We start from the raw sequence: 14,091 nt of genomic DNA on the forward strand, positions 1-14,091 counted from the left end.
ACCCTAATGTATGAGGGGGAAAAAACATTAACCAAGAGGTTTATTTTTAATCTCTATTCTTCAGTGTCACCCTAATATTTCTTAACTCACATTTTGGTGTTGTCACTGAAAACATGCAGCACGAGCATGGAGAAAAAATGTTAGTTCATGAAAATATTTTTCAGGTGAAAAAATACTTACATCATACCATTACTAACACATATTCAGTGTAACAAAGTGTCTTTTGATAGCTGTACCACTCAATGAAACAACTTACATTCAGCATTCTCGGGGAATTTTCTGTGAATGACTTTGTACTTCTCTAGAGCTTTCTGGTAGTTACCTGCAAACAAAAATGTCTCCTATTCACATATCCAAACATTAAAAAGGGTATCAGATGAGAAATTGGAACAGTTTTAACATCTTTTTAGTTCGAGTACATTATTTAATGTTACTAAATAAGACCAAATTTGACAAAACCAAGCACAAGATTCTTTAATTACTGATAGTAAAAATGAAAAGCATCTGAAAACAGTCCAAATTACTCCATAAATGACAGAATTAATGAAGATGAGTTTCCTGATTTTTGCCCTTTTTGACTTGCCTCTAAGACCCCATTGTTCTATGACACACTCATTGGACAAGCTGTATCAAGTACAGCAGGGGCACATCGGAGGCTGCCCATGTATGGATTGGTCAAATGGAAACATGTAACAGCTGAGCACTGCCGGTCCTTCCCGCCTTCTGAATACAAATCGTGTCCCTCCTGTGCCCAGACCTGGTACTGATTATTCTTTAAGCCTTTTGCCTTTAATTTTGGCTCAACTGGATTATTAGGGAAAGGACTAAAAGACTCTGTGAATCTAAAACCTCATATCCATAAAAGATTTGACCAAAAAAAAGTTTGTTGAGATATCACTATTTTAATTTTGCTAGCATGAGGAAAAATTGACCTGCTGTGTGTTAACACAATAAGCTGGGAATTTTGCCAATGAATCATAAATGGTCTAAAAACCAGCCAAAACCATTGTGACTGTTCTTAATTCACTGACCCTGTTCCTTTTCTTGACATTGTATTAAATAACTGAACAGAATGAGAAAATGCACTTATTTAGTATGGAAGTCTGTTCTGCAAAGTTCTAAAGAAGCAAGAAGGAGAGAGACTCAGTTGGTAGCACATAAGACCCTTATTGGGAAGGTCATGAGTTCAAGCCTGAAGTGGGCAGTAGTGTCCTCCCTACTCCAGTCATGAGGTCTGTGGTGACAGGTTGGACTCGATGATCTTTGAGGTCTCTTCCAACCTTAGTGATACTGATACTGAGACAAAGTGGGACAGAAAGAAGGAAGAGTACAATTTACATCATCAAGTGTCTTGAATGAATTTTAGGTGATGAAAAAAAAAACACAGAAAGACTAAGTCTCTTCATTTTGCTTATGGGTATATTATATTCCCAGTAAGAAAATGTTTGTGTAAAGCAAATACTATTTTAACATTGAAAAGTTATACCTGATGTTGAAAAGGAGTAAGAATTAAGCAATTTACAGCCACTGCCTCTTGTCCTGTCACTACAGGCTCTGGTGAAAAGTCTCTCTCCATCTTTCTTAGAATCCCCCTTCATGTATTCTCCAGGCTGAACAAGCCCAACTAATCAGACAAAAAAGGTTACAAACCTCCAACCAATTATAACCAAGTTACAGAACTTACCGCTTCTCCTGTAGCAACTGGCAACCATCAGCTGCCACTTCACTTGTGTGGGGCTGCACATAAATAAAATAAAATCATGCACACTGCCAAACAACAAATAAGCAAAATCATTTGCATAGCATTAGTGAAGACCTACTATTAACTGCTCTTAAAATTTTTCACCCACCATGTTGCCTTCCTGGGAAGAATTTAGCAGTTCACACAGTTTACCCCTGCTTCAGGCTTTCAGGCCTCCATGTCACTCATTTGCAGTCCTATGTTACAGTCTCTCTCCTGCTCATGATTCTGTGTGCCAGACATAACCTTAGACCTGACATGTAAACTGCTAATCTTCATGTGAGATACACAACCGTGCAATGGGGGAGAACAAAATGCCACTGTGTATTCTGAGAAAGTCATGAGGTGTTGGGTGACAGGTTGGACTTGATGATCTTTGAGGTCTCTTCCAACCTTATTGATTCTTTGATTCTATGAAAGTCCCACCCAGTAGAGTCTCACCACACCCAGGTTCCCTGCCAAGAACTACACTCTCCACTTAAGAGCTTCAAACTCTGGCTTCAATTCTCAATGCCCTAGCTTTTACTTGTCCTCTTTTTACACATAATGGTGATAGATGTGGTCAGAAAAAAACTGAAGTATTTGAGCACGTACAATAAAAGTGCTGCACTCACTCCTCATTCTTATCAAGATAATGTGAAAATTATGAAAAATTTCACGTCAACAGTGTAAGGATTCTGTGATGATTCTGTGATGCTCTGTGAGCCAAAAGGCTTTCCACATCCAGATTAATATTCAACAGAAGAACATCTCAAAGAAAACGTGTGTTGATGTTTTCTGAATAGTTTTGTATCTGTTCTTCTCAGGTTTTCCCTTCAGTCACAGCACAGGCTGCTTTTGACTCTAAATAACTGGTTTGCCTGGAGTTGCCAAAAACCAGCTTATAAAAACCAGCTGCTTCACCTCTTCTGGTTTCAGCTGAATATGCGTCCTGCAAACAATAAAGGCAGCCAAGCGGACACTGTAATAAAGCCTATTACACAGTTCAGTATGAAAACTCTAGGGAGAATAAATTGTCATCGGCCAGCATTAGCTACACAACTTTTTTGATCCAGGACTGATCTGTGTGCATGCTGACAAAAATGTAAAATAATTAAAAACTGTTTCTCAATTAGTTGTGCACTGAGATTTAAAAAGTAATTATTGTGATTAAAATTACAATCTCATTTTTAACCGTGACCAGAATTTTTTGGTTTAATGTTATTTAGAATGTTTAGTGATTTAAACTGTAACCTTTTCCAGATTTGTCTGAACATGCCCTGGGGTCCAAGTGGGCCAGGTGTATGTGCCTTTGGCCATGTTTGGAGAAATAGGATAGAATAGAATAGAATTAACCAGGTTGGAAAAGACCTCTGAGATCATCAAGTCCAACCTATCACCCAACACCATCTAATCAACTAAACCACGGCACCAAGTGCTTCATCCAGTCTCCTCCTAAACACCTCTCCTCCTAAACACCTAAACCTGATTCTATAGGCTAAAGTACCAGGTTTCTATCTCTTAATTGTTGTTACCACTGGCCATCATTGTTGCAGGAAGTCTATAAATGCTAGCCCAAAGGGTGACCAATTTACCTTGTACTGGAAGTGTGCCCAGGTGGCCAAGAAGGCAAATGGCATCCTAGCCTGCATCAGAAATAGTGTGGCCAGCAGGAACAGGGAGGTCATTCTGTCCCTGTACTCAGCACTGGTTAGGCCACACCTTGAGTCCTGTGTCCAGTTCTGGGCCCCACAATTTAAGAAGGATATTGAGATACTTGAACATGTCCAGAGAAGGGCAACAAGGATGGTGAGAGGTCTTGAGCATAAGCCCTATGAAGAGAGAGGCTGAGGGAGCTGGGGTTGTTTAGCCTGGAGAAGAGGCTCAGGGGAGACCTTACTGCTCTCTAGAACTACCTGAAAGGAGCTTGTAGACAAGTGGAGGTTGGTCTCTTCTCCCAGGCAACCAGCACTAGAACAAGAGGACACAGTCTCAAGCTGCACCAGGGGAAGTTTAGACTCGAGGTGAGGAGAAAGTTATAGTTTCATAGTTTCATAGTTTCATTCAGGGTTGGAAGGGACCACAAGGATCATCTAGTTCCAACCCCCCTGCCATGGGCAGGGACACCCCACACTAGATCAGGCTGGACAGAGCCTCATCCAGCCTGCTCTTAAACACCCCCAGGGACGGGGCCTCGACCACCTCCCTGGACAACCCATTCCAGGGTTTCACCACTCTCATGGTGAAGAACCTCCTCCTCACATCCAGCCTGAATCTCCCCACCTCCAGCTTCATTCCATTCCCCCTAGTCCTATCACTACCTGAGATCCTGAGAAGTCCTTCCCCAGCCTTCCTGTAGGCCCCCTTCAGATACTGGAAGGCGACAATTAGGTCACCTCGGAGCCTTCTCTTCTGCAGACTGAACAGCCCCAACTCCTTCAGTCTGTCCTCATAGGAGAGGTGCTCCAGCCCTCTGATCATCCTCGTGGCCCTTCTCTGGACACGTTCCAGCACCTCCACATCCCTCTTGTAATAGGGGCTCCAGAACTGGACACAGTACTCCAGGTGGGGTCTCACCAGGGCTGAGTAGAGGGGGAGGATCACCTCCCTCGACCTGCTAGCCACACTTCTCCTGATGCAGCCCAGGATCTGATTGGCTTTGCGGGCTGCAAGTGCACACTGAGAGCTCATGTTGAGCTTTTTGTCCACCACCACCCCCAAGTCTCTCTCCTCAGGGCTATCCTCCAGCCAGTCACTGCCTAGCCTGTATTTGTGCCTGGGATTGCCTCGACCCAGATGCAGGACCCTGCACTTGCTCTTATTGAACTTCATGAGGTTGGCCTGTGCCCACCTCTCCAGCCTGTCAAGGTCCCTCTGGATGGCCTCCCTTCCCTCCAGCGTGTCTGCTGCACCACACAGCTTGGTGTCATCAGCAAACTTGCTGAGGGTGCACTCAATGCCACTGTCCATGTCCCCCACAAAGATGTTGAATAAGATAGGTCCCAGGACTGATCCCTGAGGGACTCCACTTGTCACTGGCCTCCACTGGGACATGGAGCCGTTGACAGCCACTCTTTGGGTGCGGCCATCAAGCCAGTTCCTTATCCATCTAGTGGTCCAAGTTCTAGTTCCTTCACAGGAAGAGTAATTACCCATTGGAATGTGCTGCCCAGGGAGGTGGTGGATTCACTGTCCCTGGAGGTGTTCAAAAGAGGATTGGACATGGCACTTGAAGCCATGGTTCAGTTAGTCATGAGGTGTTGGGTGATAGATTGGACTTGATGATCGATGAGGTCTTTTCCAACCTTATTGATTCTATGATTCTATTCTAGGATTCTTATTCACAATTAGTAGCAACTTATGACCCAACATTCATATTTATCAATTAGGATTATCTAGACACTGAAACATCTACATTCTGTTATTTACAATTTTCCTGTGTTATTTACTATATTATCCCACAGAGGGAAAAAAAGTCTGTTATTACAGACAGCTTGCAATCACAAATAATAAATTAATAATTGGCATATGAAAGCCTCCAAAGTACTTCATGTTTCATGCATTGGACCAAGTACAAGCACAGAATATTTACATCTTTGCCAAAACAAGATTATGAAGCAATTCCTTCTAGTTTCAGCTCTTTCTTTCCAAAGTTTCTAAGAAGGTCATGAATGCCAGTACAAGCAATCTCATAGGCTGTCTAAAATACATTTTGTTTAAGATGGCCAGGATTAATACTGAAAAGAATTCTGGCAAACCTGTGAACTGCAATTTCTGTGAACTCTCCCTTGTATGTTTTTGTATTAGGTTTGGGCTGAGCTGGAGTTATTTCTCCTCAAAGCATCTTTCTAGTGCTGCACTTCGCAATGCTGTAGCTGAGTGTTGATAACACAGCAGTTGTTTGGCTACTGCTGAACCAAGCACCCAGGCTGTGTTTTCTCAACATTTCCCCATCCCAAGAATACGCTAAGGCGATGCAGCCAAGCCAGCTGACCCAAACTGGCTGAAGTCCTCTGCCATGCCATATGACATCTGCTCAGATAGAAGAATGAAGTGAAAGATGGAAGTTTGGGGGGATTGATCCATGGCATCTGTCCTCCAGAGGAACCACCAAGCACAGAGAGTCCTGCTTCCCAAGATTGACCATTGTCCTGCTGATGGGAAGCAGAGACTAATATCTCTCTCTGCTTTTTGCTTCTGCACAGTCTATTGCTTTTGCTTGTTGCTATTGTTAAATTGCTTCTATCTTATTACTGGCTTTTGTTGTCCTTTCCCCTCTCCCCTATCCATTTAAGAAGGGGAGTGATAGAGCAGTTTGGGTGGGCATTTGGCCCCTAGCCAGGGCCAAACCACCACAAGTTTCATCTAATCTATGTGTCTATTTCTTTATGATTACACCAAAGTTTGCAATTTGTTTCAATTTTTAATCCTTAAACCTTTTATTTTCTCTTGCATAATTAATGTCTATTCTAACTCAAGTCTTTTCAAAAGAAGTATTTTTTACTCAACTATGAACAACCTATTCACAGTATAATCTTTCCTTGAATAATGCTGCCCAGGGAGCTTGGGGATGATCGCTCCCTGGAGGTGTTCAAGGTCAGGTTGGATGAGGCCTTGAGCAACCTGATCTAATGGAAAATGTTCCTGCCCTTGGCATGGTGGTTGGAACTAGATGATCTTTAAGGTCCCTTGCAACCTAAACCATTCTATGATTCTATGAATGTACACATTTTGTTTATATGGTGTCTTGTTCAGATTCATGGAACAAAAAGAATGAAACATTTTAGATCACAGGAGGAGCACTAACGGAGTTTTGCTTATCCTGTTTCTTTTTTAATAGGTTTCCAAAATCACAAGATAAAGACATTCACATTTGTTAGAGTGCATTTTAATTGCATGAATTTTAGTTGGTCTATTTATATAAAATTCTTCATGAACACATGCATGAGAATTTATTTCCACGGAAAAAGACCACATACATCTTTTCAGAATTGTTTGAACTCCGGATTATACATATTTGAATTATTAGGAATGTCTCTGGTAGGCTCCCTTTCTGATCTAGAATGTCACCTGCATAGTTTATTAAATGCAACATATTCTGATAAAGGGCAATTTCAGGAATTAAGTTGCTGAACTGAACTCAGTATATTTCAGATATTTCTAGCAGAACCAATTTGATCTGCCAACTTATTTTCAGTCATCATGGGTAGTTCTGCAATGCACATTTTTGCTTACCTCTATAACTTATTTGTAATATCCTCTTTATGAAAGTAGCAGTTATGTGAAAAGTGGACATGCAGCAAGAACTGCTTAAAGATACATTTTTTCCCTAAATGATGCTTCACTACATGATAAAACAACTGAAAAGAAGTATTTCACATAAAGCCATAAAGAAGGAGGTCTTGGTGGCTTAGGAGATGTTCCCCACTTCATAGCTGTGTTAAAACTTGCTGGGCAACAAAGTTGGTGAGGGGCTTGGAACACAAGCCCTATGAGGAGAGGCTGAGGGAGCTGGGATTGCTTAGCCTGGAGAAGAGGAGACTCAGGGGTGACCTTATTGCACTCTACAACTACCTTAAGGGGGGGTGTAGACAGGCAGAGGTTGGTCTCTTCTCCCAGGCAACCAGTACCAGACCAAGAGGACACAGTCTCAGGCTGCGCCAGGGGAGGTTTAGGTTGGATGTTAGGAAGAATTTCTATACAGAAAGAGTGATTGCCCATTGGAATGGGCTGCCTGGGGAGGTGGTGGAGTCACTGTCACTGGAGGTGTTCAGGAGGAGACTTGATGGGGTGCTTGGTTGCATGGTTTAGTTGATTAGGTGGTGTTGGATGATAGGTTGGACATGATGATCTTGAAAGTCTCTTTCAACCTGGTCTATTCTATTCTATTCTATTCTATTCTATTCTATTCTATTCTATTCTATTCTATTCTATTCTATTCCATTCCATTCCATTCCATTCCATTCCATTCCATTCCATTCCATTCCATTCCATTCCATTCCATTTCTAAAAATGGTAATAGAGAAAAGAGATTCTAATACCTACTACTATCTTGTGCCCTCTGGAGGCTCTTACTTAACACTGAAATTGCCCCAGTAAACACAAAAACACTGTAAATGAGCAGAAAGGTGAGAAAAATAACATCCCAAGGATTCTCTGGTATTTGCTTAAAGTTATCCAGCTAATTTATCTCTAGGTATAATTACAGGTATCTAATCAGAAAGTATTTCAGGAGGCATAAAATAATCATTACTTACAGGATAAGTGCTGCTCTTTCAAAGTACTCAATGGCTTTTTCACAGAACTGGGTGTCAATGTAATAGGCTCCAAGCCATTCAATGACCTCAATGTTTGAAGGGAAATACCGGTATGACTGACAAAACAGGGAAGGTGAAAGAAACACAATTTTAGTGATAAACAACACCTTTATGTTACCTCTGGAATATCTTACTCAAGTGTTTAATTCTCCAGATGCTAAAACATGTAATATATGAATGGAAGTAGTGTGCTATACTAAGTATTCATGAAAAAAAAAAAAAGGCATGCCAAGTTTTCTAATTACAGAGTATTTTTCAGAACTTACCTGAGATGAGTCTGTCACATTTTCCATCTAGCCTTACTTGAAATATTATTTTAAACAGTTTGCCACAGCAAAAACGTTCACTTAGATCATACCTACACGTCAGTAAGTAGCCTGAAATGTTAAACAATACTAACTCATGTACAATTCCACACTCAATTCAGTCAGCTGGAAACCTCCCCCAAAAGCATTCTTTCCTGTGGTGTAAATACCAGTTTTGGCTTTTTAGAAATTCCCACTGAAACAGGCAGCAAAATTATCCTCAAGCACAACTCCACTAATATTCCAATTGCAACACAGTCTTTTGGTCATTCTCACTTTGCACAGAGAAAAGGACTTCTCATATTGCAGCAAAGCAACTTTCTATCCTATTCCTGCTAAACCAGAAGAATCTCTGCAATCTACAGATGGTACAGATGGGCCCCTCAGTTTAGGAAGGATGTTGACTTGCTGGAATGTGTCCAGAGAAGGGCAACAAAGTTGGTGAGGGGTTTGGAACACAAGCCCTATGAGGAGAGGCTGAGGGAGCTGGGCTTGCTTAGCCTGGAGAAGAGGAGACTCAGGGGTGACAGAATGGAATGGAATGGAATGGAATGGAATGGAATAGAGTAATAGACCAGACCAAGTTGGAAGAGACCTTCAAGATCATTGTGTCCAACCTATCATCCAACACCACCTAATCAACTAAAGCATGCAACCAAGCACCCTGTCAAGTCTCCAAGTTGCTCTCTACAACTACCTTAAAGGAGGTTGTAGACAGGCAGAGGTTGGTCTCTTCTCCCAGGCAACCAGTACCAGAACAAGAGGACACATACTCAGGCTGTGCCAGGGGAGGTTTAGGCTGGATGTTAGGAAGAAGTTCTATACAGAGAGAGTGATTGCCCATTGGAATGGGCTGCCTGGGGAGGTGGTGGAGTCGCCATCACTGGAGGTGTTCAGGAGGAGACTTGATGGGGTGCTTGGTGCCATGGGTTAGTTGATTAGGTGGTGTTGGATTAGTTGGTAGGTTGGATGTGATTATCTTGAAGATCTCTTCCAACCTGGTTTATTCTATTCTATTATTCTATTCTACTGTAGCTGATTTGAAATGAGAGAGGATGCCTATCTCTAAGCAACTGCATAGACATAATGTGTAGCCACACCACTAATACAAACTTACATGCATAAATGCAAACACATTATATAAACTGCATAACCATTACAGAAATACAGCTTCCCACCAATGCAGTTATGTTACACACCTTTAAAGTGAATTTATTATATGCATCTTTTATTTAATCTCAGACTATATTTTACATTAAAATTGCTAGGGGTCAGTGTGTGTTGTCTGGATGATCAGGTAGTGAAGTGGATTGAGAACTCGTTGAAGGAAAGAAGTCAGAGAGTTGTGGTCAATGGGACAGAGTCTAGTTGGAGGCCTGTATCCAGTGGTTCCTCAGGGGTCACTAGTGGGACCAGTACTATTGTGTATATGCATCAATGACTTGGATGAGGGCACAGAGAGCACTGTCAGCAAGTTTCCTGACCACACAAAACTGGGTGGAGTGGCTGACACACCAGAAGGTTGTGTTGCCATTCAGCAAGACTTGGACAGTCTGGAGAGTTGGGCAGGGAGAAATTTAATGAAATTCAACAAGGGCAAGCATGGAGACTTGCACCTGGGAAAGAGCAACCCCATGGACCAGTATAGGTTGGGGACTGACCTGCTGGAGAGCAGTGAAGGGGAAAGGGACCTAGGGGGTCCTAGTGGATGGAAGGTTGACCAGGAGCCAGCAATGTGCTCTTGTGGTCAGGAAGGCCAATGCCATTCTGGGTTGTATTAGAAGGGGTGTGGTCAGTAGGTCCAGAGAGGTTTCTTCTCCCTCTCTACTCTGCCCTGGTGAGGCCACATCTGGAATATTGTGTCCAGTTCTGGGTCCCTCAGTTCCAGAAGGACAGGGAACTGCTTGAGAGAGTCCATTGCAGAGCCACAAACATGATTAAGGGAATTAAACATCTTCCTCATGAGGACAGACTGAGGCAGCTGGGTCTCTTTAGCTTGGAGGAGGCTAAGGGGTGACCTCATTAATGTTTATAAATATGTGAAGGGTGAGTACCAAGAGGATGTAGTCAGCCTCTTCTCCGTGATGCCCAACGACAGGACAAGGGGCAATGGGTGGAAGCTGAGGCATAGGAAGTTCCATATAAACATGAGGAAACTTTTTTTCACTGTGAGAGTAGTGGAACACTGAAACAGGCTGCCCAGGGGGGATGTGGAGTCTCCTTTTCTGGAGATACTTGAAACCTGCCTGGATGCATTCCTGTGTGATCTGGTATAGATGATCCTGCTCTGGCAGAGGGATTTGGACTAGATGATCTTTTGAGGTCCCTTTTAATCCCTAACCTTCTCTGATTATGTTATTCAAATATAAATCCCCCAATCATATGAAAAATCAAAGCCTGAGGCCAAATTCCATGTGGAAACACAAGCTATGTGTTTCTTTAGGATCTAAGTACAAAAATCACACTTTTCCCCTGCCTTTTTTTTTTTTTTTCTTCCTCCCCCTTTTTTTGGTGACATTTGAAAAAGCTTAATTTAATCAACTGCTAATTTGATATAGGAACCCATAACATTAATTATAACATAGTCATCAATTATAACAAAGTGCATTGGAAAACCAATAAAGATCAAGTACCTCATAATAATAATGAAAAGCCTGGGACTTGTCACCTTCATTATCATATAATTTCCCTAGCTTTGAAAGTATATGTGGGTCAGTTGGTACTACACTGATCAACTGCAGGAGCCACTCGATGGCTTGATTCGGATCTTCCATGATCTCATATCTGAGTTTTCGTCAGTCAAGGACTGAGGCTGATGGTATTTTGATTTACTCAAAATTTCTACAGCTTTACAGAATGCAATCCATATGCTTGGACACCTATGTCCAGTCACTGTGGAGTGGAGATAAGCTGCCCTGTTGTTTTTGAACTCAATTTCTATAATTCCCTTCACATCCAATTATTTTTGTTACACCGAAGAAGAAAAATATTCAGAGGTTCTGGCTGCTCTTTCACCTTAAAAACACTATTGACTCAACAGAAATTTGGGCTTGATTCTACTCTCTCTGTCACTAATTGTAAATGACTTGCTCATTTACAAGAATGAAGTATAAGAAGCAGGCAATATACTTGTTGCCTTTACAACTTGGCTGTTTTTTTGTAATGCATCAATTTGTCCTGAAATAAGTGATTAGGTAAAACTGCTATTCCCGAGTGCAGATGTTTGCCTGCAGCAAGATTTTCTGTTCTGTGTCTAGGAAGCACAGCACAGACAGTGTACAATTCAGGTCCAGACAAGAGAAGCAGCTTTAGCTGTAATTAGGCCTGCACTGTGTTCTCCCCTCCTCAGACACCCCTGAGAGGCACAACAGCTCAGATGTCTGCAGCTATGTGAGCTGGAGCTACTGCCCAGTATGTTATTTTCAGTTTCTTGCTTTCCCTTCATGGAAAAAGCTTGTGAGCATTGGTGGAAAGCAGTTTTACACTGCAGTGGAGCAGAGAAATTCTCCCCCAGAAGGGAGCTGGGAGTTGTAGGGCCATTTATGCTACTGTAAAGGGGCTATACAAGGACCAGAGCTCACAGCCCTTTTGTGGGTTTGGAGGTTACTCACTTTACTGACTACAATATACTTTTATTACCTTTGCTATTCTTAAAAGTATAGCACAGCAAATGGAATGTGTTCTGCCTTAAGGAGAACTTCATTATGGTTTGCACACCTTCTGAAGCATTGCTAAAGAAATTCATGGTGTAGAATATCCCTGGTGATGTATCAAGCTGAGCCCTGTTTTCTCCTCAGCTTTTCCATCTGTCAAGCATTTTGCAGTGCTAGGAGACAATTCTTTCCTTACATAAACACCAGCTAATCTGAAAATAGCTTTCAGAAGAGAACTTCACTTTCATAAACTACATTATTTTTTCTTAAGGTTTTACTTAATTGTGCTTAAATATGCCATATTATTTCAATGGCAAGATCAGCAGGATTCTAAGTATTCCAGGACAAAGCTGAACACTGAGTGTAAATGTCTCCCCTACAATGTGAGCAGTCTCAATGTATTTCTTCACTTGCTTCACTGGAAATGTCCAAGGTTTTAAGTTTTGTTCTCATCTCCATGAACATCTGAGTGACTCTGTGCATAATCATTCTAATCATAACATGCACTACAGTAAATTTCCAAGTCATGATTGAAACACATATTTCATATTAAATGACCTTACTAAACCCACCATCCCTTATCATAATCCAGAAAAAGATACATTTGTGCTATCTGATGAATGACTTGGGCACTATCTCGAAGGATTCCATGCAGTTTCTGAAAACAATCCAAAGCTTCATCTATTCTGTTTAACTTCTTGTATGTTAAACCTTAAAAAAAAAAAAGAGTTAAAGTATTAATGCAATGAGAAAAAGAACACTTCAGAATACTAACTGACAGAATAACCAAGAAAAATTACATAGGAACATGGTACTCAGAGGCCTTGACACTGACAGACTCTGTGAGAGCCATGCTTCTAATACTTATGACTTACCAAAATGATAAACATAAGGAACATGAACCTAACCAAAGACCAAGAACATAATGTCATCTCACTTTTTGAACAAGATGAATGAGGGAAAGAAAGCTCTCAGACAGGAATTACTCTGATGGTTTAATAATGTTAAAACTGGTATATTTTTAGTAGATAGCAGAAATTTTACCTTTAGAATAAACTTAGAATAAACCAAACCAGGTTGGAAGAGACCTTCAAGATTATTGCATCCAACCCATCAACCAATCCAACCCTCCTAAACAACTAACCCATAGTACCAAGCACCCCATCAAGTCTCCTCCTGAACACCTTCAATGACAGCGACTCCACCACCTCCCCAGGCAGCCCATTCCAATGGGCAATCACTCTCTCTGTATAGAACTTCTTCCTAACATCCAACCTGAACCTCCCTGGTGCAGCCTGAGATTGTGTCCTCTTGTTCTGGTACTGGCTGCCTGGGAGAAGAGACCAACCTCTGCCTGTCTACAATCTCCCTTCAGGTAGCTGTAGGGAGTGATAAGGTCACCCCTGAGTCTCCTCTTCCCCAGGCTAAGCAACCCCAGCTCCCTCAGTCTCTCCTCATAGGGCTTGTGTTCCAAACCCCTCACCAACTTCGTTGCCCTTCTCTGGACTCATTCCAGCAAGTCAACATCCTTCCTAAACTGAGGGGCCCAGAACTGGACACAGTCCTCAAGGTGTGGCCTAACCAGTGCCCTGTACAGGGGCAGAATGACCTCCCTGCTCCTGCTGGCCACACTGTTCCTAATGCAGGCCAGGATGCCATTGGCCCTCCTGGCTGCCTGGGCACACTGCAGGCTCACGTTCAGCCTACCATCGACCAGTACCCCCAGGTCCCTCTCTACCTGGCTGCTCTCCAGCCACTCTGACCCCAGCCTGTAGCACTGCATGGGGTTGTTGTGGCCAATGTGCAGAACCCGGCACTTGGATGTGTTAAATCTCATGCCCTTGGACTCTGCCCATCTGTCCAGCCTGTTGAGGTCCCTCTGCAGAGCCTCTCTACCCTCCAGCAGATCAACTCCTGCCCCCAGCTTGGTGTTGTCAGGAAATTTACTGATGATGGACTCAATGCCCTCATCCAGATCATCAATAAAGATGTTAAAGAGCACAGGGCCCAGCACTGATCCTTGGGGCACACCACTTTAAAGTGACGTACCTCATCATCTGCAATTACTAGTTGAGGCTGTTAATTTTGGGTTGGTT

At 42.3% G+C, this 14,091-nt stretch overlaps 1 protein-coding gene across 4 annotated transcripts in view; it reads right to left on the reverse strand.

Annotated features, from left to right (window-relative positions):
* Positions 1 to 14,091, reverse strand: part of IFT88 (intraflagellar transport 88) — a 68,127-nt gene that overhangs the window by 22,426 nt on the left and 31,610 nt on the right. For all 4 annotated transcript variants that reach the window (XM_068144269.1, XM_068144241.1, XM_068144250.1 and 1 more), the window contains 5 exons: positions 12,598 to 12,706; positions 10,976 to 11,126; positions 7,978 to 8,093; positions 1,685 to 1,737; positions 257 to 322 (listed from right to left, as the gene is read on the reverse strand). In XM_068144269.1, coding sequence (XP_068000370.1) covers positions 257 to 322; positions 1,685 to 1,737; positions 7,978 to 8,093; positions 10,976 to 11,126; positions 12,598 to 12,706 — 495 coding nt within the window. The remainder of the gene's footprint in view (positions 1 to 256; positions 323 to 1,684; positions 1,738 to 7,977; positions 8,094 to 10,975; positions 11,127 to 12,597; positions 12,707 to 14,091) is intronic.

This window comes from Melanerpes formicivorus, unplaced genomic scaffold, assembly GCF_026170545.1.
Source record: "Melanerpes formicivorus ecotype bairdi unplaced genomic scaffold, bMelFor1.0.p_v2 SCAF_1, whole genome shotgun sequence".
Classification (NCBI taxonomy): domain Eukaryota; kingdom Metazoa; phylum Chordata; class Aves; order Piciformes; family Picidae; genus Melanerpes; species Melanerpes formicivorus.